This window comes from Siphateles boraxobius, unplaced genomic scaffold (genome assembly GCF_051911475.1).
Source record: "Siphateles boraxobius isolate OS27281-9 unplaced genomic scaffold, OSU_SipBor_1 20, whole genome shotgun sequence".
Lineage (NCBI taxonomy): Eukaryota > Metazoa > Chordata > Actinopteri > Cypriniformes > Leuciscidae > Siphateles > Siphateles boraxobius.
In genome coordinates this window covers 5114876-5141962 of record NW_027508811.1, presented here as the reverse complement: position 1 = coordinate 5141962, position 27087 = coordinate 5114876, and the positions used below count along the sequence as shown (strand labels likewise).

Below are 27087 nucleotides of genomic sequence, written 5' to 3'. Positions count from 1 at the left end.
TTAATTGTTTACAGGGAAATAAGCGCTGTTCCTTTTTTTTCTGATTGTTTAAACACCCTTATATCGGTGTTGTATGTATATTTTGTTCTTTACTTGGTTTGTTATTTTCCAAAGAAAAGATGTGGAGTGCTTTTAAATATATTTATCTTTGCATTTGAATTTAATTATCTCTCATTTATTTTGCTTTGTATGGAAAGCGTCCTTCCATGTTACTTGAATATTTTTATAAGACATATTTTGTCAATTTCATGTTCACAGTTTAACATATGGCAAACCTTTTAACATCGAACTTTGTACATTTTTCTTTTCATGGGCAGCAATGTGTCTTAACCATGTTTCTGTGTAATTTAGTTGTATAATTTTGCAAGGATTGTAGTCCGGGGTGAATTATTTATTTATTTGATAGATATCATTAATAAGGTGATCCAGAATCAGTAAGGTAAGATAATTGAGAAGCATTCGAGTCATTGAGCAGAGCATGTGAGCGACGCTCAATCGCTCACGGCCCGAGCAAACGCCCAACATGGGAACGAATCCCGCTATGGGAACGTAATGCCACAAAATTATGTTTTATTATGTACAGAAAGCACATACTCTCTTTCTCCCGCTCAAACGCGCAAACACTCAGCACTGCTCGGTCTGGTTCTGCAACTTAAAAGCTCCGCTTCGTATCGTGGTCGCATTACCACCTCGAGTGTTCATTATTTTCTAATAATTCAACAGCCTGTCGTTAGTTATTCCTTGCATATTGTATAAATAAATGTGACGTGATTTGACTGGAGTGCCGAATTGCAGCGAATTTTTTAACAGTGGAAAAATAGTCTTTTATTCGACAGTCACAAGATGCAAAACAATGTAGGTGCATTAGGAATGTTTTAACTAATCATCTTGTAAGGAATGTCACTTCAGTTCTACTTTCTGAGTAGCTATGAATTACCAAGTGCAGTAAAAGACAGAACTATAAAATGGAAGCACCGTAAACGTTTTTGCCACAAACACAACTCCATCATTCGTGAGACAGTTTTCACCTCGACAAGAAATAGTGTCACGTTAATATCGCAAAATCTCATCACACCCCTAATATTTACATATTTATCTAAACACGGCTCACGTTTGTGTGGAAGCTCGTTTCCGCCACGGAATAAAAAAATTATAAAAGGTCATTGTGAGTTGTTGTTTTTTTTCTCACAATTTTTTTTTTTTACAATCGCGAGTTTATATTTCACAATTCTGACTTTATGACACACAATTGAGAGTTTAAATCTCACAATTCTGAGAAAAGACGTCAGAATTGGGAGATATAAGATATGAACTCGCAATAGCAAGAAAGTCAATTACGAGTTTATATTTTGCAATTCTGATTTTGGAACTCGCAACTGTCGGGGGGTTTCTCGCAATTGCGAGTTTACAACACAATAGAGAGTTTAAATCTTCCAATTCTGAGAAAAGAAGTCAGAATTGCAAGATATAAACTCGCAATTGCAAGAAAGTCAATTTAAGTTTATATCTTGCAATTCTGACGTTATAACTCGCAACTGCAAATGTATATCTCGCAATTCTGAGAAAGTCAGAATTGCGAGATGTAAACTCGCCATTGCGAGAAAAAAGTCAGAATAACCTTTTATATTTTAGCTTCCATACAAACGTGAGCAGTGTTTAGATGAATATAAATATTAGGGGTGAGATCTCACGATATTAACTTTATTTCTGGTTGAGGTGAAAAACATTTTTTTTATTCTGTGGCGGAAAAAAAGGGATGTCCGCTAACAGCTGCGAAGGTATTATTATTTTATTTTTTTACCACTAAACAAAGAACAACAAAGAACGGAAAAAAAACCTTCGCTGTTAGTATATCACAAAATGAATCCTTGCTAACTCCGTTTCCACTCTCCCTTTCAATTTCTTCTCATTTGTTCTTAACTACTGTGCGTTAATTTATGAATAAGCTTCATTAAAACAATATTTGAACTCATTAACCGTAGACCTATTTGACGTATCCTCAAACCAGCTTGTCAGTAAGGGCTTTCTGGGTTGAGCGAGCGGCCCTGAGCAGAATCTTCAGAAGACACTATAACATAGCGCTCCGCTCACATGCTCTGTCACTGAATCTTTTGACTTCACACATCTGCTACTGTTCAGAAGATGAAAGTATACCGGAGTCATGTGGGTGGATGACAGTTTTGTGACGTTCTGCTTTTGCTGTGTTTGTGCTGCTTTTTCATTTTTTATTTTTTATTTTAGTCTTCCTAGTCCTCCTCCATTACATCTTTCTTTCTTACTTTCTTTGCACCTAAGATTTCGTTTGACAAAGCAAACCCTTATTAGGTTTTTGCTGTTTTACTGTTTTAACTTTATGCTTTTTTTATATATAAATGTAATGTACCAGATTACCTCTGCTGAGAGTTCAAATATTGATGGATCAGGTCATAAGACTCTTTTTGTTAGAGATCAGTGAACTGCTTGTCTGAAATCCTTCCAAGTAAGCATCTCAGAGTTCATATTTACCTTTAATAGTACAGTTGTTTTGTCAATTTTATTTATCATAAAAAAAACATATTTGCGTTGTTTTTCAGTCGACCCACAGATGTTTAGTTTACAGAAATGGGCTATAAAGAAATTGATGACATGTAGCATAAATACAATATTTTTCTCAAGGGCTAAAACTGTGGACTTACTTGAAGGACAGTCTTACAAAACACCTCATCTACCTGATATGCACTGCATCACCTACTCAATATCTGGAAGTTATAACATGGTTCTGTTCTCAATAGAATGAATGCTCATTGTGGTCAGATTTTTTGTGCTTGGTCTTGTTGATGCATTTGGTTTGCATATTTATATAATTGTACATTGTTTTAAAAAATGTACTTAATTTAACATTCATTGTGAAACAGTGGTGTCTTGTGTATCTCTTAATATGCAACTTTTTGGATTTTTTTTTTTTTCAACTTTTTTTTTTGGACTTAATGGAAAATTTTATTAAACACTATATTCTGTACGAGGGATAAAAAGTTCACTTTATTTCAAATGGTATGCAGAAGGTAACTTGCCTTTGCAGACCGTTATATGTTAAACTATGAATGTACTAACACGTTTGGTTCATCATTTTTTGTGGTGTCATGTATAATATTTGTTAATAATAATTTAACTTTATTGTTGTTTCTCATACTTGTGTGACTTAATGTCATATTGCAATACCTTTCATATTTTCTGTGGATTATGTTTTTATTATTGTTTGCAGTTTTTTCCTTTGCTTGGTGTTTTCAGGATGCTCAGACTTTCAGCATTCCACTCATATTGTTGTCGTTTGGAATGTTGAGTGCATGAGATATGCGTATGTACAGTGGAATTAAAAAAGAATTTGGAGACTGAATTATTATTTTTCCAAACTTAAAGGAGTAGTTCACTTAAAAATAAAAATAATTCTTTCATCATTTACTCACCCTCAAGTTGTTTAAAACCTGTATGAATGTCTTTCTTCTGCTGAACACAAAGAAAAATATTCTGAAGAATGTCGGTAACCAAACACTTACAGTTGACCCCATTGACTTTTTTCCCTACTGAAGTCAGTAGGGTCCATCAAATGTTTGGTTATCGACATTCTTCAAAATATCTTCCTTTGTGTTCAGCAGAAGAAAGAAATTCATACAGGTCTGAAAGAACTCGAGGGCGTGTAAATTATTCCTTTAACTTTTGTAAAAAGTGTTTGGTTTTTAATGTGCCGGCGGTCTGTCTTAATTGTCCAAATGCTTTTTGATGCCACTTTATATATTAAGGTAATTTCACATTTTAATTAACATCTAAATAATGTATCTAACTTAATGCATCCACTTAATGCATAACCATTATCAAGTCTGTATTTCATGTTTAAAGTTTTAATTGAAGTGAATAACATTTTTGCAATCCTTAGTTTCGATTCTGTTACAGAGTAATTGCTGAGTTCAGTTTGCCAGCATTTCCAAATTAGCATCTAAAAGAGCAATTTGAATGTGTTTGTGCCAACATTTTTGCACTGGCATGTAATGAGTTATTTAAGTGAGAAATGAGTGTGGTAAAAGCTGTGACGAGTGCAGTCGGGGCTGTTCAACTAAGAAGCATTGGTTGGGGAAGAAGCATAAGAATGTTTGAGACCTACATTTATTTTGAATTCATATAAAAAATTCAAATTTATTCAAATGTGTCTCCCTTGGATCTCTGTACAAACTTCATCGTCATCAAACACCTATGTAAAATAAATAGAAATACCATGAAATGAAATATCTGCATTTCTCGTGTGTTTGTCACATCAGATTCCCGCCCTATCCTGGAACAATAAATCACAATGGGGTTTTTTTTAGCAGGGGGAGTGAATTTCATACAAAACCACAATCATTTACATAGATGTACAGAATACATTGAATACATCTCTTTTTGTTTCTGACAGCAGGTCTCCGGCAGCCGCTTCTGTTATGAACTTCGAGCACCATCAATACTTCTGCCAGGTTTATCTTTGCCACACAGAAATGAAAAAGGCCTCAGGTCTGAAGGCCACATTGACGTTTGTGGATTTAAAGTATTAGCTGAAAAAAAAAAATGTCTAAAGTCAACTGTAAATGGCTTTCAGGAGAACATTAGATGACCAATAAGTTCTGTGAAAGTTCATTTGCACCAGGTGAACAAAAAAAGTGTCTCTGGACACGGGAAGTTGGTAAAGTGTTTTAGTCATCACAGCTGTAACGCGGTAGTAAAACTATCTGCGAGGGGCGAAAAATGTTTTGTGCTCTTCCCAGAGCTGAGGAGTCTCTCCGAATGTCCTGAAGGTTTTTTAGTTTCTGCCCGGTCCCTTCATGCTTGAGTCTTCGAGAGACTGGTGTGCGGCGCCTGCGCTAAGATTACAGGCCGAAGGATCGCAGTAACCGGGTGGTCCGGCTGAACCGGGAGGTCCAGGAACACCCGACTGACCAGGGGAACCAGGTAGACCCCTTTCTCCATCACGCCCGTCCTGACCGTATCCCGGTTTTCCAGGTTCACCTGCAACACAAACATCCTCGTTTACCACTACATTTTCCAATAAAACTCTTCATTTAGATTCAAAAAGCCAAAGCGTGGTTAAGTTAATCTCATTTCCATTTCCGCATATTCAGAGTACACCAACCTGAGTGAGAATTAGAGAAGTCAAAAAGACAATATTTGGGGGGGTTTACATTACATATTAACTACCCTTGTTTTTGTTTTTTTTCAGTGTCTGTCCACCTGCAATAATATTCTTCACCTGCTCGCGCTATATGGATGAACACTGAAGGGTGAGTAAATGGTAGAATTTGTATGCTTTGGGTGATTTACTTCTTTAGCATCATTTTAAAATATCTTAAAGTAGGCTACTGAATGAAATGCATTAAAATTAAAATATTGACATCAGCACATGGCACCGCAGCCGACCTGTCCGTTTCAATTAGACTACTAGGTAATGACTGCATAAGAAATCCTATTTAAACAGACAGCTTCATTGGACTGACAGTAAGTGTCAGTGACACACATACAGCAACAACAGAAGGCTTCATATACCTCCAATTCATCGGACGTCTGACAGCTTGATTTAACACCAATTTAACTTTGCTTTCAAAAGTCTATTACCAGGAAGGAGCTAAATATATCTCCAGGTTCATTTCAGAAATTAATTGAGTTGTTTCAGATTGAATTGCTTTGCAGACGGTATTCATTAAAACCCCTCACATTTATGCATTAAAACCATGATTTTCTTTGACAAGAGGAAGTAGGATATGAGACTCTGTCAGAACTGACCTGGTAATCCAGGAGGTCCCGGCATGCCTTTGGGTCCCCGAACCGTAGGTCCCCTGTCCCCTCTGTCTCCCATCTCACCTGTAACATGCACACAAACACTATTCAATACTACTATAACAATAATACTCTCATGACCATGCCTTTACACACAATACTCTAGTTTAGATATAAAATATTCACTTGAAGTAGCTCTGAGGTTTTAAGTATTTGAATAATTTAATGTCACATAATGTTGCATGTTCATGGCTCTCCGATGTTGGTTAATGTCCACATAACATGCAAGTAAAAAGATAAAATATGTATATAGATATACTGCATATAGAGATGGAGTTGGTTAAAAGCAACATTTACTCTGAATCGAGGCGTTCTGATGCTGAAAACATTGCCGTTATTCTCTCCGAAACAAGCAGCACAACAGACTATACAGTATATGTATTTAATTAAATCAAACTTTTTTGCTATTTCAATTTTAATTCTATTCATTTTGCAGCCACATTTCGATTTAATTATTAGCTTTTCATCAAGTCGGGAAGCCCTGCTGTAGTTCATGCCATCATATGTTGTTCCGGGACCAACAAGCAATCCAAACTCACAGTCCCGTTATAACTCACCTTTCGGCCCCTTGAAACCCAGAAGTCCCGGAGGCCCTTTGAGTCCCGGGAGTCCTCTTGCACCAGCATGCCCAGGGAAGCCGCTGTCACCTGGGGGTCCGGGAGGGCCGGGGGGACCAGGTTTGCCTGGCAGTCCGACTGCACCGGACTCTGGTCTCCTCAGACTGGCAGCTAACTGGGCCAGCTGCCCTGAAATGGCAAAGACCAAATGCACTAATGAGTGTGAATGGTCCCCTGCTATTAGTGCAGCTCATTTTTATTTCATTTCTCCATTGATTTTGCAGTTGCACTCCCTAATTAGAGTCATCTAACACTGCACACTGACTGCTTTGTGATTTGTCTATTGTGCTTCATAGCTAATGTTAGGGCGCCTCCTTGAGGTTGATCAATCTTCCTGCTCTTTTTCTTCACATTATTCCTTCATATACACTATACTTAAAGGTGCAGTAAGCAATTTCAGAGAAACACTGTTGATATTTAAAATCAACCCAAACAAACCCCCCCTTTCTTTGTTTCGCCCCCAAAATGAGCAAACATGCAATGCAAGAGTGGATCTCTCTTTATCATAGCTGAAGCCAAGCAAAATAATGCTTTGTGAAAAATAACGCAAAGATTATGAACAAACGACAATGAAGATTAACAAATGAACATACTGTACTACAGTACACAATCGTATATACAAGCAAGAGTTTGTTGTTAGTAGCCAGCAGCACACAATCTCCAGACAAACAATGACGCTCAAAACATTACAACAACAGCATATCTTGGTCCTGTGAAACTGCAAAACCAGAGTTACTTATTTAAGGAGCAAAAGCAACGCAACTTTGTCCTTTGTTTTCATGCCTTCCCGCACACTCTTTCTTCAAATCTCCCTCTTGCTCACTCTCTCTCCTCCCCAATCATCAGTGTATATATGCACAATATGGAAAAAACTTCACATCACGACTTCAAGGTGCAGTAAGTGATTTCTGAGAAACACTGTTGAAATTGTATCAGACCGAGCACCACAACACACTTGTAGCCAATCAGCTGTAGGGGGCGTATACACCCGTGATGGGGGAGGAGAGAGAGTGGGCAAAAGGGGGATTTGAAGAAAGAGTGTAGAAAGAGAGATGGCTCGAGACATTACAAAAAGAGAAAAGCTCAGAGGAATATCACTGGAAAAACAAGAGCTATGATCAGGCAAGAGCTTTAGGACTGCAACAATACTGGAAAAGCTTTCCAGTGCTGGAGACCTGAAAACGGACACCACGTGAGTAACATTGGTTTTGAGTGTCATTTCTGGAGCGGCGAATAACAACAAACTCTTTTTTGTGCGTAATGTTCATTTCTTGTTCTTCCTTGTTCGTTCATCATCTTCACTTTATTTTGCTTTGCTTCTACTGTATGACAAAAAAACATCCACTCTTCGTGCATTTTGGGGGCGGAGCAATGAAGGTAGGGGTGTGTTTGTTTGAGTTGACTAAAAATATCCCTATCGCCTAACGATTACAGCCCCATTGACTCCCTATGCCAGTGCATTGATGAAGTACACAGTTGGATGTGCCAAAACTTTCTTCAGTTAAACAAAGACAAAACTGGTCAAGTCATTGCGTTTGGAAACAAAGATGAAGTTCTCAAGGTGAACGCATACCTTTACTCTAGGGGTCAAAGAACTAAAAATCAAGTCAAGAATCTTGGTGTGACTCTGGAGTCAGGTTTCAGTAGTCATGTCAAAGCAATAACTAAATAAGCAAACTATCATCTGAAAATATTGCAAGAATTAGATTCTCTGTTTCCAGACAAGACTTAGAAAAACTTGTTCATGCTTTCATCACCAGCAGGGTGGATTATTGTAATGGACTCCTCACTGGCCTTCCCAAAAAGACAATAAGACAATTGCAGCACATACAGAACGCATAGCCAGAAAATATGAACAGATCACACCAGTCCTCAGGTCTTTACACTGGCTCCCAGTTACATTTACGATTGATTTTCATGTATTATTATTGGTTTATAAATCACTCAATGGCCTAGGACATGGGTTCAAAGCATGGCAGGTCCGCTTTTAGCTACTATGCCAGCCGCAGCTGCAACCACAATCCAGAAGAGATCAGATGTGCTCCTACAGTAGTCACATTCAAATCCAGACTCAAAACACGTCTGTTTAGCTGTGCATTTACTGAATGAGCACTGTGCCACTGTAGTCCGACTGATTACACTGTACTTTATTTTGCATCCTACATTTTATTCTAAACTGAACTCAAATGACGCAGAGAATTGGTTAAGAGAAATGAAACCATGCTGATGACCTGGGTCTGTGGTGGAATAGTGAGTTTGACGTGTAATTAAACTCGAGGTTCTGTGGGGTGCGGACTGGATCGATTCCATTCCTAGAACTTCCGAACAAATCTTTTTCGGGGGGCGGACTGGTGGTGCAGTGAACCCGAGGTTACCCTGTGAGTCAGTCCTAGAGCTCCTCCTGTCTGATTTTAGGGAAAAATCGGGTCTATTGGAGACGTCCAATAGATTTCTTAGGCACGTCGAAAGAACACCACAGACACAGTGTAATCACCATGGGAAAATCTCACAGTAAAACTGGGAGTTGTGAAAAATATGATACTGGTTTATGCCAGATGAGAAGTTTATATATGTAACATCTTTTTACTCTTTTAATTCATTGTATAACTGTATCAGAGATCTCTTTTAATTCCTTTTATAACTGTTTTAATTTTCATTGCTTTTATTTTGTGATTATTTTAAATCCTTTCTGTGTAAAGCATTTTGAATTGCCATACTGTATGAAAGGTGCTATATAAATAAACTTGCCTTGCCTTGTCTAGAAGATCCATTTATGACATTTGGATTACACATTGTTAGGTCAATTTTTGTATATAATAATACATACGCACAAATGAATTGTTCACAATAAGATCTATAACATGCATTTAGAAAATAGACAATGAATTTTTATTTCATTCTGACTTAAACCATGAGTTACTTTCTTTTTAACTCATGGTTAAAGAAATTATTCACAATGACAAAGCCGTTTTTATCGTGTTTTATAAAACTCTGTGACATGCATGAATGTTATGACCAGTTGTTTAACAACAAATAATCAATAATGAGGTGCTTCATTACTTACCTCATTAAATATTCAAATGCTTTGTACAATCATTATGAATCGAACAATTCATAAATTATTCGGAGACAATTTTTCTTTCAATATGAATGTTTTTGCTAACACTGCTTTATCCTGGCGAAGTAATTAACACTGTGTAGTTTGTTTTACATATGTGGACATTGTGCGTTTCTGTCTTCTGCAGAACGGAAGACATTTTGAAGAACGTGGCTTTCAGTGTTTGGTAAAAAAACACTGACATTTCTTTATGACATTTCTTAAACATTGTCTTTTGTAAAATGGGCTTGGAACAACATGAGGGGAGTCATCATTTACTCGCACTCATGTTGTTTCAAACCTGCGTGAGTTTCTTTTTTCTGTTGAACACAAAAGAAGATATTTGAAGATAGTTTTTTGCAATAGTAATAGACACATCTATGCCTTGTATAAAGCGCATTAATTAATGACTGAGTCTGTTAATGACAGGCTGTCTGCCATTAATATTCTAGCACCGCATTTGTTTCACACTTTCACACTCAGCACTGCAATTCAGGCTAAAATGTGTTTTGTGTGTCACTTTGGATAAAAGCTGAATGAGATATGGCTTGGTGAGTATTACACCTCTGACTCTTTATTGCACACACTTTCAGTTGCTTTATGTTTTGGAAGTAAATAGACCCTAGACTAATTTTACTCTGTTATAGCTCTGCTATTGTTATGTGAATAAGCCGATCATTAGCCAGCTTTCAATATTCAAAGCTGTGTTGCAGAACGCTGTTAAAGCTCACGCCTTTCATTTGTCCTCATTCATCCCTTTGAACTGTTTTTTTTACGTTTTCAATTTGCAATGGGAAGTTGAGCACAAAGGAAGAGCATTGCTGCCATTTTTACAACTTTCTTTTTCACTGTGTGAAGGGATAAAAGGGCAGACCGATTTATTCCTAATGTAAAGAATCCAATCCCGGGCCCTGAGCCATTGAGCAGCCGCTAAGGTACAGTGAATTTCTACTTTCAGTCGGAAAACGCCCTGAAAATGTATGCGGCGTGATGGTTGACTGAGCTTTTTCAGGGAGGAAACCAAGCTGAAGGGGGCAACTCATCACTATGAGGCAAAAGTGCAGATCAGCTGAAACGAAAATGAATTTTTCAGTGAAATGTGAATGAAAAAGTCATGAGGGGAATCGTTGGCGTGCGCTCAAGAGGACTTCGAGAGAGGCAGAACTGATGGTTAACTCTCTGCGTAGATCATCAGAGTAGAATCAAAAAGAATCGTTGAAACAAAACACAAATTTTTCCTTCTTTTCATCCCACTCTTTCCTTCAGTGGTCAGTAGTTGTGTTCTCCTGCCTGCAGAGTTCCAAAGCTCTGACGGCAAAAGTGCGGCTCTGCATGCATGAAAGGAAATTCCGTTTATTTCCGAAATGATAAAAACTTTGGCTTCCAGACTCACCCTGCATAACGCGCATGCACACTTGTCTGATGTGTTGATCACTTGGTTCTTTACCCTGTGAAAACAGGAGTTGTTTGAAAGAAAATCACACAATCCTTTTACTGTATTCTGATCATTTCATCTAATTTCAGACCACTAATTAGCTCTATATCAGAAAATAACTAACACAAACATTGGAATAAGAATCAAGTGTTCTTAAAAGCGGCAGAAGCTTTCAGATATCACAGTACGATTTTTCTCAATATACCTTTTCAAACATAATGAGTGTGTACAACAAAACACTGAAAACTACTGGGGTTTTCACATATTTTGAACCTGGTCTTAATGTGAAAATGTGAACACATAAATGATACAGAATAAATGGGGAAAAAGGGAACTCCTTACCAAAAAATCATCTCATTATAAAAACGCACACATTGAATAAGCTGACAGAAGGCACAATAAAGCCATATAGAGTGCACATGCCGTTCAAAAGTTTGTGGTTGGTACGATTATCTAAAATGTTTTTAATCAAGTCTTTTATGCTCACCAAGGCTGCATTTATTTGATCAAAAATACAGTATAAATAGTAATATTATGAAACTACGATTTACAATATTCACGTCAAATATTAATGTTTTCAAATTTAATTCATTCCTGTGATGTCAAAGTTTAATTTTCAGCTTCATTATTCAAGTCTTCAGTGTCACATGATCCTTTAGAAATCATTCTAATATGATGATTTGATGCTCAAAAAACTATGCTTATTATTATCAGTGCTAAAACCAGTTGTGCTACTTAACATTTTTGTCAAAATCTTTGACAGTGTTTAAAAGAAATCATATTATAAACATATTTACTGTCACTTTTAATCAATGTAATGCATCCTTGCTGAATAAAAGTATTAATTTCTTTTAAACAACAACAACAAAAGAAAAATCCTACTGACCACAAACTTTTGAATGGTAGTGTTCATGCAAAGCGAAATGAGGATAATGGGCCAAATATAGTTTTTACGGTAACGCTTTACAATAATGTTTCATTAGTTAACTACATTAGTTAACGTGAACTAATAATGAACTGCACTTCAACAGCATTTATTAATCTTTGTTAATGTTAATTTCAACATTTACAAATACATTATTAAACTCAAAAGTTATTTAACATTATTTAATGCACTGTGAACCAACAAAAATCAAACAATGAACATTTGTATTTTTATTAACTAACATTTTTAAATATTAACAAATACAGAACATATCTATTGCTCATGATCAGTTCATGTAAGTTAATAGATTAACTAATGTCAACAAATAAAATCTAATTGTAAAGTGTTACCGTTTTTACATGTTCAACAAAAGGATGACAACGACCAAAAATACCGCATTAATAAAATGACATAACACTGATAATGCCGTTTACAGTAGGTAAAAGGCATAAATATATTTGTGTCCATTCTTTTTTCCATCTATATACAGCATTGGCTTATGAAGCATAATCGTTGAGAGGTTGGAAACATACCGCTGGTCCCTGGGAGCCACGAGGTCCTGGAGCTCCTCTGTTCCCCTGCATGCCACGTGGTCCAGCACTACCGGGAGGTCCCTCAATGCCAGGCTGCCCACGGGCACCTTCTGGCCCTCTATTACCCGGATCTCCCTGGTTACCAACCTGAATTACACCAGATATGTATGTACACATTAATATGTAATTCTTTCGGTAAATCATTACAATGTTATATCTGAGGCCTACATAGAGCTGAGATAAAGTCAAGGAAAACGCTTCAAGGATATCTGAAGTCATAACTGATAGTCAAACATAATCGTACATAGGACGTTGCACTTTATTTTACAGTATGTGTGCTTACAGTGTACTTACCTAAGAAAGTAATGTGTAATATAAAGTAACTACATGGGTTAAGGTTAGGTTTTGGGCTAGGTTCAGGGATAGTATCTAGTTATTACCCATTTATTGTAAGTACTATAATACGTAGTATGTACACGGGGAACGTGACTGTAAAATGAAGTGCTACCAGGAAGAATACTGATCAAAAACTCACTTCGCCTTTAGCTCCAGCTTCACCAGGATCACCCTAAGTACATAAACAGCAAGAGAATTAAAGTCAACCATCTTAAAAAATCTCCGTGTACATTAGCATACTGCATTCCTATTATTTTCAGCTCAGCATTTCAGAGCTACTCACAAGATCTCCCTTGTCTCCTGGCGTTCCCTCGGCACCTTGATCTCCCTGCAATAAAACGTCTATGAATAAGTTTTGTTATTGTAAAACTTCTAGAAAGGATAAGTTTGATTATAAAATCTGACAGGATGAGCTGCATTCATAGCCATATTACTTTGAGAGATTTGTTTTTGTGATTTTCTTTACTAGTAAATGGAATTATTTAATGATAATTGCTGCCTTTAAATATTTAAAATGTAAGCTATATGATTTTTAGATCCATTGAACCATTTGATGCTGGCCATTACAGTGACTTTACTGCGTTTTAAGAGATGTGGTGCTGACAATGCTCCTTAACCGTGGTACAATCATTTTACCAGGACCTCGTCATATAATGCTTTATCAAATTTTGTGGATAAATAATGTTTAATACATATATGTAAAAAAAATTATAATAATAAAGCAAAGATTTTTGGAATTCGTTTTTACAAGAAAATACCATTTTAGTCTTTCTACTTCAAAATTGTTACTTGCCATTTTTTTGTACTAATTCGTTAAATGTACTAGCAGTTTCTGAGTTAAACCTCGTTTCCACACCAAAATTGTTTCAGTGTAGCCTTTTGGTGACAATGTGAATCACGCTCTTACCTGTTCTCCCTTAGGTCCAGCTTCCCCTGCTTCACCCTGTGAAATATCACATTCAGAAATTCATTCCCATGAATATTTCACTCAAAGCATGTGTTTGAAGAGTTCATTATAAAAAAAGTTATTTAATAATGTACGCTCAGAATTTTACTTTTTCAATAAATCCTACATCTGTGTGAGGTGCTTACGCCCTGAGTGTCTAATTGAATAGCTGTTTTTAAAGCTAACTTTTTAAAAATAACTTAATTTAATAGTGATTGATTTAGCAAAGTTCCAAGTACACTTGCTGTTCCTTAATAAATAAAGAATTAAGGTTGATCACCTACGAATTGTGTAGCTTGAGCCTCAGGTTCATTGTCTGATAATCTGATGCATATTGCACACAAAATATGAAAAAATCACTTAAAACTGCCTGACTGCAACACATTTTCCACAGGTGCACATGTTTTTAATCAGTTCATCAGGGAACAAAATCATGAAGAAAAAGCAATTTAAAGAGATCATTTTGAGATTACAAAAAAAATCAGTTGGATGTTCAGTGAAAATGTGGTACGCTCCTCACCCTATCTCCTTTTATTCCTGGCAGGCCCGACGGTCCGGGAATTCCAGGCAAGCCCAAGTCACCTTTCGGACCCTGAAACCAAAATGAATGTAATATGGCATGCAGTCAGAGTCTGGCATTTACTGTGAAATTCTGGTTCATGTGTTTATATTTCTCTCCTCTCTCGCTGCAGGATTTACAAACAGATGGGAAAGGTTTAAAACCTTTGTCAACAAAGAGAAAAGACCAGAAAAACACTCATGGATTAAAAAAACAAAAGAGCAATATGAGAAAATGCGAGACCAGGACAAAATGGCAAATCCTGATAAATTTGGTTTGTGAATGTTTTTCTTTCACTGGTTTGGGAATTGAATGTCTGTTTGACAGTTTAGCTAAATATATCCACAAGTTTCAGTGCATTTTAATGTAATAAATGAATCAAACAATCAATAAATACATACAATTTCCAAAATACTGTAGTAGCAACAACATAAAATGATGTCCGGCCTTGGAAAATTGACATTCTTCACCCTTTATTCAAATATTATTAAAAGTTAAAAATTATATAGTTGTGCTTGGAATCAAGTGTTATATTTGTTATAACGCAATGAAACATGCCAAATTGTGCCACATTTTTTGTTAGGCTTTCATACAAAGAAATTATAACCATGCAAAAACAAGAGAGAACCAACCAAATTTTAACAACTGATTATGTTGTAGTCAATGTGTGCTTTTTCTGATGAGCTTTTTGTTTTTCGTTTCATTTTCCTTTTTGGATATAGTTTAAAAAACAAACCAAAAAAAAAAAACTGTAGTTTGCTTCTTTATGGGTTTTTTTCAAAATACTTTAGTCAGATAAATACCTTAACCAAGTTAAGTTTTATTCTTCCCTCATAGCTTAATGCCTGCTAATGCTGTAGTACGCCGACCCGATCTCACGACAATTCGTATGTATTTTACAAGGTGACTAATTCCTACGACCTCACTCGTAACCAATTTGTACGTTTTTTGCTAAATCGTACATGTTTTACGAGTTGCCGAATTCGTACGAAAGTATTCAGGATAATTATATACATTAATAATATGTAGCTATAAATCTGTATACATAATTGTAAATTTTAATATATAAATGTAAATATGAATATATGGCTATAAATACTATATTTCAAAGTTTTTACATTATAAAATAATAATATTCCTAATAATGTTGGAATTTAGTCACACAATACATTCATGTTTAAACATTGAGTGTTTGTGTGTGTAGATAAGAGTGTGCTCGTGGGAATGGCAAGGGAACAGAGAGCTCTTTGAGAGACACTGCTGTGAGACATTCTTTTGACTGTTTACTCTTTAGTGAGGTGAGGTGAGGTCCCATTCAAGAGAGAAACCGCTGGCTCCATTCTCTTCTACAGGGCACAGCGTGATCTTTCCCTTCTTACCAGCAGTGTGTCTGCTTTCCACAACTATGAATATTTGCCTTGGTTTGACCCTCAAATTAGCATAATATAAAGTCACAAATTCCCCTAAAAGACTATTAGTGAAAAGTTTTTTGAATTCACCGCGCACCAAACCGTCTAAATAAGTAAAAGCAGTTGAGCTCAGTGGATGTCAAAACGACTTGCTTTTTCTTTGAACACTGGGATAATGGAATAATTTAAATGTGGTGCTGCCTATGGCTTGTTTTGAACTTTGGGATTGCTGGCAGCTCATAGAAAAAATAAAAAAAATAATAATAATAAATGAGATCTCTTTAATGTTAGCAGTTCCACACTGCACAAAATCATTTTATTAATCAGTATGTTTGTCTTATTTTCCAATAACTAAATATCTAAACAACCTTAAAACAAGATGCATTTACTTGACAAGCAAAACCGAGAGTTTTTCTTTTTCTTTTTATAAAACATAAATCTAATCAAATGGAGTATATTTTATGCTTAAATAAAATAAACAACAATTTTCCAGTGGTGTAAATAAAACTATGATAAAAGTTAGATTTAAAAAAATAATAATTTCACTTTGTAACATCCTAAACAAAATAATTTTGACTGCAATGTGTTTACTGTGAGGAGGGGGGAGGGGGGGGGGAAGGCAAATCATAATGATTAAAGTAGCCTACTATGTAACTTATTTAGTTAAAAACTTACAAAATTCATATAATGACTCAGTAGGCCTACATAATGAACCAATATTCCCAAGCAATTTTTATTTTTCTTATCCTGGATAACTATGGTACGCCTATAATAGGTGTTTACAATGGCCAAAAATGAACAGTCGCCAAGCGCCAAATGAGAATAAAAATCAGCGTTTGCGAGTATATTAAACGGTTGCCAGTTGGCGGTAACATTTTTACGAATTCTAACTATAATGTCTTCCGCAAGACGCATGTCGTTTTTTTATTAACCACTAGAGCGCCAAAAGTTACATTGTGCACCTTTAAGATCAGTTATTTTTGCAGTGAAGACTGCAATTGGTTTAAATGGAGAACAAATCAAGACATCTGAAACCTCTGAGGAAGACCTGCTAATAAAAAAAAAATCTCTAATAATGTCATATATCTGCAATCAAAAGCCAGAGATTTCAATATGAACATATCTCATTAAACTTTTCCAGGAGCAAATAATCTGAGCTATACGTTAATTGTAAAGGTCTATACTCTAAGAACGATAATGATGACAATAAATATATAGTTCTAAAAATCATTCTAAATATAAAAGAATAGCAGAGTCCACACCACAACTATATCGATAATGGCACAGAGACAAAGTTTAGTTGGAATCACTTTAAGTAAATGTTTTTTTCAGCTGAGGAACCATCAGAATCCATCTTTCTTTAAAGAGCTCGAGCATTTAAAGCGGCAGACGACAAAACTGCAGCATGCTTAGATTAGACAGAACAATACCGTGCGTTGGTGTGGACACTAATCTAGTTTTTGTTATAGTCATCTTTATAGTTATTGTTCTCGGTGTGAATAGGCCTTTACTGTGGCAACATTTGTTTTAATTTGTGCCTCTTTCTTATTTCTTTTTTAGGAGAAACATCTGAGACAGGGTTCATACTTGAACATATTTGCTGAGCCATGAAAAAGCTAAATCTGAGCAACAACGGCAACCTCAGGACAGACATCTCTCTACTTGCAGGTTTTTACTGAGTAATTTGTATGATGAAAGTAAAGTATGGCAGATGCTTTCTTTGATATCACGACCATGTCATTATACAGATTATACACTTACTCTGGCTCCTGGTTTTCCCATTGGTCCAAGTGGCCCCTGCTCTCCTCTGTCTCCCTAAACACAAATACACTCATTATCTTCAAGATATACCTTAGTGAGAAAATATAGATGCATCCAACCTGTGCATTAACCATTAGTCATGCTGAAATGGGTACTCACAGGCTGTCCAATAGGCCCGAGGGGTCCAAATTCTCCTTGTTCTCCACGCTCACCCTGAACAGAGACATTTATTGTCAGATCATCTATTCCTAATGGCAGAGCTATTGGACGGTTTACTATCAACTTACCTGTTTGCCTGCAGATCCCATAGTCCCAATGAGGCCTGGTTGTCCAGAATTACCCTGTAATCATTTATGTCATTTACTGCACATGACATAGAAGCTTAAGTGTGTAATTTCCCTGTGGCAGTAAATGGAATTGCAAAAATTATAAACCAATGTTTCTGTGCCAGGCCAATAAAATCAATCAATTAACGGAGCAATGCTGAAAGAGCCACATTGTCACACTATTTAGGCAAAATGAACAAGGGATTTTCAACATATCGGTATGTTATCGGAGATTTTATATATATATATATATATATATATACAGTATTTCTATATACAGTATATATATATATATATACAGTATTTCTATATACAGTATATATATATATATATATATATATACAGTATATATATATATATATATATATATATATATATATATATACATAAGCTTATATTATATTTATATTATATTTAACTGTTCTAATTTCCCCAATTTTTACATTTTATCGTTATAATCAAAATTGTATAAATCTTTGAAAACATTAATAATTGAATACCATTTAGTTAAATTTAATCTTTAGTGAATCTTAAAATGAATATCCAATTTTCATAGTGTTGTGAGTAAATTTTGTGATTAATTTGTAGCACTTAAAATGACTGATTTTAGTTTTTAGTGATTTTGTCAGTTACATCAGTCATAACATGAACATTAAGATCAATGTATCTGTATCAACCAGAGTTTGGCACAATTCTGAATAACAAATCATAACAAAATCAACCTAAAATGCCTTAAATTTGTCTCTGCATATTAAACTGAGATGAGAGAAACCATTAGCTGCATGTAATAGCTGAAGTGAGACATATCTGTATTTCTGCTTCATTGACCAGATAAAAGCTTTTGTCAGTTCAGTGTGTTAAAAAACGTGATGAATTTACACTGAACACAAATTCAGTAACATCTCTCACCTTCTCTCCTCCTCCACCTTTTGGACCTGGGCTTCCTGGTAAACCCTGCAGACATGGAAGAGAAAGTCACTAAATATCAAAAAGCAGTTGCTTTAAAGCTACATCTCCTGGAGAAAGTAGTGAAATGCCTTCCCTTTGTTATGTAAGATCAAAGTAAAACTCTAGGGGTATTCGAATCATCTCAAAATTAATGATGATGTGAATTAGTCATGAAGAGCTGACATCATGCTGGATAAAGTCAGAAGGGTTTTATAATCTTGCCATGCCATGAAATGGAGGCAGACACGACATGCACAAATTTGAAATTGAAATCAATTATTGACTGTCATCCTCTGCTATAGTGAGCTATGAACTTTATAGCTATAAAGACGACAGGTTGAAGATGTAGAATTCAGCAATGCATGTCAACAAGAGTAAAATAAAAGAGATTTCTTGTGCTGCATCTTGTAGAAATGAAAGCTAGGATACACTACCATTTATAAGTTTGGTGTCTGTAAGATTACTTATAGTAAGTAACTAGTAAAGTAACACAGTACTTTTAAATTTACAACAAATTGACTTGTTTATATAAGCATGCATTTACTCATCTCACAGTAAAACAGATTCATATTTTCTCAAAATTATTATAAACAGTGAAATGCAAAACTTACGTGAACCTGGAATAATTAAATATGTTAAATGACACAAAAATACTTTGTGTATTTAATCTCACTTTATTAACCAATGTATTTGTTGCTGACCTTTAATGACCCAATCAACTATACTAATAAGAAAAAATTACTTTAGTGGTTCTCAAAATGCGGGTGAGCAAAAGTAACGTAACGCATTACTTTCCATAAAAATGCAATTAGTTACTTTTTTAGGGAGTATTTAATCCATTTCTTCTCCATTCAAACTTACAGGGAGTCCTTGAAGGCCAACTTCCCCAGGGCTTCCAGCTTTTCCGATGGTGCCCTATAAAATAACCACATCTCCATTATTACCACTATCACACTTTCTACATTGCCATGATTGACTAATGAAAGACAAGGCTGTACCTTGGCACCTGGCATGCCAGGAATTCCCTCACGTCCATCCACTCCTGGCAAACCCTGGAAAAAGATGTAAAGTTTGGAAGTTTGGATGTATAGAATAATCTTTAGGCAAATCATTTTGTCCACACTAAGTACCATAAAAAACATACTGTCAAATTTTCTCATGGTATTATCATCTGTTACCATCACTGTATGATGGTACAACCAACATTTTAATTAAAAAAGTACGTACACCATCTCCCTTTGACCCTGGAAGACCAGTGTTGCCTCTTAACCCTTGAGATCCCTGCAGAAAGAGATTATTTCATTCAAATCATTATGTATTGCCCTTAGCATGACAGAATATAGCTAAAATAAAGCATATTCCTGGACCAACATCATTTGGTTGTTTGAACGTTGTTCCAGGACTAACAAGGATCCTTGGCCATGCCCTACTTATCATGTAAAACTTCTCAAAGGCTAATATAATGAACAAAAACCTCTTAAACTTCAACTGTGTTGCATGATTTGCTGTTATAATGATGGTTGTACACATACCTGTTCTCCTTTAGGGCCAGCTTCTCCCATTCCTCCTCTTTGGCCTCGATCCCCCTAGATAAAAAGAGACATACTTCTCAGATGTCTGCTAACATTGATTTGTTTATTTACACCCAAGGCTCAGGACATCAATTTAAAGTCATGCCCGTCTTCAAAGCTTTCAACTGTGAATGTGAGGTAAAACTTTCCTGTTTCATGATTGTTTACAGCTTTAGATTGGATTGGTTTTGTTTGAATGAGGTAGAAGAAGTTACAGAACTTACCATCGCCCCTGCAACCCCCTGAGGGCCCGGGTCACCATCAACACCTCTAGGGCCCTGTAAAAAAAAAATAACACCATTGTATTTGTTGGTTAGTTTATTTATATATTGGGCTTATTTTTTTATCAAATTTTTCTTCATTTTCAGCTATTTATGTCGTTTGCAGTGCTACAGTATACCATCTTATGCCACTCTAATTGTAAAAAGAAAAAATAGTCTCTAAACAGTAATCACATAAGATATAAATATCTTTTACTTGATCTTTCTCTTTCATGTAGATGAACAAAAATATGGATTTCTTATCTTGTATGCTGAGGTGTACCGGACAATTTTTTCCCCATCAAATGCTCTACAGAATGAGAATGTTCCTCCCCTGATAAAACCAAATAACCCAGAAATGGCTGTTTTTAACCCAGCATTTTTTAGAGTGTACTGTACTGACACATTTTCTCATGGTATTACCATCTGATACCATGAATATATAATGTGCAATAGAACTAGTTTGCATTAGTAGCAGCACATTTTGGTTTTACCACACTGTGACAAACTAAAGGCAAATGGATATTTAAAAAAGAACAGGCAAAATATTTTATGCTTCACCTTCTTACCGCTATTGAAATCTTACCATTTCTCCTTTGGAGCCAATCATACCAGTGGCACCTCGAATTCCCTGCGGCCCCTGAGAACAAGTCATTGAAACAAGACTTTAAGACACTAGATCAAGATACAGCCACTGGATTGATTTATTAATTAAGTGTAGATTGCTGAAATAAACAGGAAATGGACGTACAGTTGGGCCTTGAGCGCCGACCTCTCCACGTGCCCCCTGATCTCCCTCCTCTCCCTAAAAAGAGAAAGAAAGCTATTTTACAAACCGAGATCCTAAAAAAAACTATGAAAAATCCGAAAGATAGATAGATATGGATGGATGGGCCTCTTGCTTTCAATGTAATACTTAAAAATGAACTGCAAAGTTTTGATTGAGGTAAATGATGTGTAAATGTACTGATTCTGAGCCAAGAATCTTGAGGACAATGTAGCAAGCAGTCGCGAGTGAATTAAATGTCACACTTTAACTTATTCTTACAACACTCAAATCCCTCATTATTCTTCATGCACCAGTGGAGTTTAATTCTTGTACAGATTTTTAATAGACAGCATTTAAATACATCCTCCACGTTAATGCAGCCCGAGCGTCAGTCCTTAATTATAAATGAGGCTCTGTAATAATCTCCAAAATGTCACCGTGGGAGAAAAAAAGTTCTCAAACACGATGTTTTCTCATTACAACAGACCTATTGCTTAATTTATATTCAGATTCACTCTGGAGAAATTTATGACACATGCTGACCTCAAATCACACACACACACACACACACACACACACACACACACACACACACACACACACACACACACATACACACACACACACAACCCAGATGGTTCTGGCTCCTCCTTTGTCAGCATAATTATATCAAGCTTTTTGTTAATAATATAAAGTTCTTGCCTTGTGTCCTTGTTTACCAGGCTCTCCGGAGTCTCCTTTTCCCCCTTTATGACCCTAACAGTGGACAGGAGGACATACTTAGTAGTACAAATACTTAGTAGTAATTTCATAGTAAAAAGCAATGGACATTTAGTTTTCAAAAAAAAACTAAATTATATATTTATATTAATAACTGACAATATTATACATTTACATTTGTATTGTAAACTTCAAAAATGTATTGATCTTATTAACAAATTCCTTTTGAATTACTATCTACAAGAAAACTCACCTTCATCCCAGGCAAACCAGGATGACCAGATGTACCAGCTGAGCAAGCATTAGGGCACTTAACACAGGAAAAGATCATTTATAGTCCGATTATTCATGTCACTAGGTATCTAATAGTCAACTCGGAGAACTTTACACTTAAACATATTGCTTATCATAACATATTTCAGTGTTGAAAACTTTATATGATTTGATGGAGCAGATATCCTCTTACCAGTTCCATTGTTCCCCCCAACATCCCTGCAGCGCCCTGTAAACGCCACGGATTTTCATTACAACAGTTCTCACCCAGTTTGAAAGAAATAAAGGCTGATTAGTTGATTAAGGAAGCAGTTGTGTCACCCTGTTGTTTCATAATTATAATTGCTGCTCTACATGATGCTCCTAATTAGTATGTGAATACATATGTCTTTAGTTGTACACTATAAAAGGAAAATTATCCGTTTTTATATTCAGGAACTATTTTTACAAAGATCATGAGTTTTTTCCCCCTCTCCTGTAAGTCACTTTGGATAAAAGTGTCTGCTAAATGTTAATTTGAAATGACTTTTGTAGTCAAGATTCATATTTTTCCCCAAGATAAATGTTGTTTTGACACAGTTTTGAGTTTAGAGGTCATTGCTGTTGTGTTAATCTTGATAAATCACAGCAATACTCACACGGGGTCCGGTTGGTCCACGGGGCCCCTGTGGCCCTCTCACACCCATTGATCCCTGGTATACAGAGAGAAACACATGAATTTGAATACACTGTAAAATAAAGTTGCTGCCTTAAATGTTTAAATGCAATGAACTTGGATGTTTAAATCATTTCAACTTAAATTACATTAAACTGAGTTTGAAACAAATAGATGAATATTGTATAACTAATTAAATAATTTTATAACTAATTTTTTTTTTTTTTTTTAATTGCTTAACTTAATTAAAGCAACGTAAACATGTTGTCAAAACGTATTGATCATATAATTTTGTAAAGTGTAGCTGTATGAATACTCTTTAACCGTACACATTTACTATTAGATTGCTCACTTTTTTTTCCCAAAATACTAAAAACGCAACAATTCACCATGAAATAAATACCTAAATAAAACAAAATAAAACCTATGTTTGTTTTAGAGTTTTAAAGGTTTTTTTTCTATAAAACTAAAACATCTCACGGCCTTGACTGACATGAGAGGAACTATCCTGAACTACTGATCCAGCAGCTCCATGCCCTTAAAATCAACACTGAGGTTGATTTTTTCATAGACAGATTAAGATTTGAACTGCAATACCATACATCATAAATGGGTATTTTAATGTGAACATGTTTTGAAACTTTAAACTTTGTTTCTGTCTTACTATTTTTATAAGTTTTCAAGAAAATCTATGTACTCCTTGCAATGGCTCTAGTAGAGTGAATCTCGTGAAACTGGTCTAGAACATATGTGATTTAAAATCAGAAGAAAGTAGTAGCACATAAAAAGAAAGAAAGCAAAAAACACAGCAAAATTGGCTGCTCGCTTATATTAACCCAGAGAGCAATCAGCGTATTTAAAACAAAATCCGCCATTTTAGTTTTTGAAACACTACTTCATAATTGTTTTGATTTGTTTAAGTTGGAGAGTTACTCACAGGGGGTCCCACTTTTCCCAGCTCACCCGGAAGTCCTCCTGGTCCTGGTCGTCCCTGTACAAACGAGTATTAAATTTAAACCTTAGAGAACCTCTCTCTTCACCCACTGGTGTTTGGTTATCATGCAAAACAAAAGCCACTTACAATTGGTCCATCAGGTCCACTACCCTAAAAAGACAAAGAATGTAAACATTTTGCACTGAATTATGTATTTTTATACCGAGATATGTTTACACAAAACCCATTTATATTTACTGAATATGATATATGTGAATTATAATCTTTCTTTTAACTAACTTGCTGCTGTCAGCTTTGAGGCAATATATGTGTGTACCTATCAGCTTTAAACCTATTACAACTATACTTATCTGCTCAATAGTGTTTGTATTGTATGCTTTGTATTGCTTTTGGATATGTTAAAAAATGACAGATCAGACTTACCGCCTCTCCTCTGGGTCCAGGTTTACCAGGTTCTCCCTGTTCCACAACAACAATTACACAAAGTCTCATTTCAGGCTGAACATTATTTAAAACACACACACACACGTTGTGTTTCCATGTTTTATGGGAACGTCCCATAGACAATGCTTTTATTCTGTACCAACTTTATATTCTGTCCCCTTACACTAATCCTACCCCTAAACCAGGGGTTCAGAAAACCCATCACAGAAAACCTTAGCATTTTTACGTTAAAAAAACTAGTATATTATGATTTATAATTGGTTTTCATCATGAGGATCAAAACAATGTCCCAACAAGAACAAGGATCTCAAATATTGCCATTTTTGTGGGGACATTTTGTCCCAGTAATGTAGGGTTTAACAGGCCACACACACACACACAAACACACAACACACACACACACACACACACACACACACACACACACACACACACACACACACACACACACACACACACACACACACACACACACACACACACACACACACACACACACACACACACACACACACACACAGTCTGGTTCGCTATCTTTGTGGGGACTCTCCATAGATGTAATGGTTTTTATACTGTCCACACTGTATATTCTATCCCCTTACACCAACCCGACCCCTAAACCTACCCGTCACACACAACTTTCTGTATTTTTACATTTTCAAAAAAACTCATTCTGTATGATGTATAAGCTTTTGTAACAATGCTGGTCCCCACAATATCGGTGATCTCAGGTCTTACTATCCTTGTTGGGGACATTCCCCACAATGCATTATAGACCTGTAAACACCCAGACACACACACACACACACACACACACATACATAGGCAATGCATACATGTACACTGTTTTGTATGTACTGCATGACTACTCAATTACTGTTCTGAAAATCACATAAAGCCAGAGAATCTTCCATGGCCGAATAAAGTGCTGCGTTTGAACATCAGTGAGTTTAACAGGAACTAATGAATCTGACTAGCGAGCACAGATCACTGAGCACACAGACAGGATTAGGAACTAGTGGTCATGTGAAAATACTTATAATTCCCTCTGCAAGGCCAGTTAGTACACAGGATTTGAGCTCCGGTCCCTACTGAGGCAGAAAGCTGAGCGGCTCATTATCGCTCACCTTTTGTCCTGAAGGGCCATCGAGGCCTGGTTCTCCTATAGGGCCAGTCAATCCCTGAGGAACAACACAGAGAGGAAATGTTACATTATTACCCCTTACAAGAGTAAACCATGACTGACTTTAATTGAAAAGAGTGTTTTTAGGGGATGGTTTGTTGCATGAATGTTTTTCATTAAAATGCAACTTTCACTTTGTAAGCAGAACTTACAATTTACATGATTACACAATTAGCCACAGCCTAAACAAAGACACCCGTCAGTCATTCTACACCTTCGAAAACCCTCCGTCTCAGATCCGAGTGGATGTTTTCACGGCCCCTACTTCCATTTTCACAGGGAATCCACTTTAATTAAGTCCAGGCTACGGGTGGCCGTGCTTAAACAAAAACCCTGTTGTCTTTTAGGCAGACTTCTTTCCTGTGGTCTTTGTTACAGTCCTGCATGAGAAATTCCCTGCATTTTTGACCCATCCAAGAGTGCCGCCCACCATCGACTGAACTCTTTGACACTGAGGTTCGTTTTCCCATTTAAGACTGTGTCGGTTTTAACATGTTACGGAGAGAATCCATACGATTTTAATGTGATTCCTTACATCGGCTCCAGGTAATCCAGGAAGTCCTGCAGAACCAGGTTTTCCAATATCTCCATCAGGACCCTTCGGGTACATACAACAGTGTGTGAGATACACATAACTCCTAAATATAGCAGATTATAATATCAATGTTTGACACAGAAAGCTATATTTACAGTGGAACCCTCTTCACCGGGATCACCTCTCTCCCCCTACAAGAAACACACACTTTCATCTCTTCCTTTATGCATACTGATTTGTTGATTAAATTGCTTTATATTTTAAATGAAGCTGTTCACATTTTTAAAAATCAACTCACAGCAATTCCGTCTATTCCGGCCACACCGGGAGGACCAGGAGATCCGGCACCAGCTCTCTGTTCAAAAATAGTACCGGTAAGTAAACTGTGCTGTCATATTCCTATGACATGATTTTAGATGCATTGCGGTTATGCAATATGAATAGTCTGTTAAAAAATATAGTGCAATTCAAGACTAAGCAAACTAAACAGTTTAAGTTTACATTTCAAACACCTGCCATGCAACAGGTGTGCAGTTGTCTCTTATGCACTGTACAAATACAAAAATGCAATAGAGCCTATAATATTTTTCAGCATTTGTTATTCTATTTAAGAAAGCACACTTTCTTTCTTTCTTTCATTCTCTTTAAATATTTGATGCGGAACTACAAGCGCTCACCTTAAACTCTGCTTCGGTTATCTGAAAGGAAAAGAACAAAGGAGGCTTGCATTTACCTGTGCTGTGCAGATGATGGTTATCTCCAACAAAACCAGTAAAAAGGGCCCGCGCACACCTGTAGCGCGAGCCATGATTTCCCCAAAGACACAGAAGCCCCTGTTTTCTCAGATCAGTTGGGCTGACGGATCCCCTGACCAAGAAACCCAACTAAATCCCCTTTCAACTATCTGAACTCAAGGGAGACCATAACCACACAGT

At 36.2% G+C, this 27087-nt stretch overlaps 1 protein-coding gene and 1 long non-coding RNA gene across 2 annotated transcripts; one reads left to right on the top strand and one right to left on the bottom strand.

Annotated features, from left to right (window-relative positions):
- Positions 1-372: 372 nt before the first annotated feature.
- LOC143744813 (uncharacterized) lies at positions 373-4257 on the top strand. The gene is made up of 2 exons (XR_013205919.1): positions 373-1543; positions 1654-4257. It is a non-coding gene; the product is annotated as an uncharacterized LOC143744813 (long non-coding RNA).
- On the bottom strand, positions 4137-27087 carry col9a1b (collagen, type IX, alpha 1b). The gene is made up of 32 exons (XM_077236469.1): positions 26886-27087; positions 26451-26507; positions 26308-26343; positions 26153-26215; positions 25562-25615; positions 24414-24449; positions 24117-24140; positions 23973-24026; positions 23019-23072; positions 22574-22609; positions 22361-22417; positions 22090-22143; positions 21370-21423; positions 21205-21258; positions 20583-20636; positions 20320-20373; positions 20015-20068; positions 19786-19839; positions 19649-19702; positions 18749-18793; positions 17801-17854; positions 17673-17726; positions 17514-17567; positions 14305-14376; positions 13746-13781; positions 13122-13166; positions 12978-13010; positions 12443-12589; positions 10943-10997; positions 6393-6581; positions 5782-5859; positions 4137-5010 (listed from the first exon to the last, which is right to left on the bottom strand). The coding sequence occupies exons 1-32, from the start codon at positions 26958-26960 to the stop codon at positions 4805-4807; spliced, it is 2046 nt and encodes a 681-aa protein (XP_077092584.1). The 5' UTR covers positions 26961-27087; the 3' UTR covers positions 4137-4804.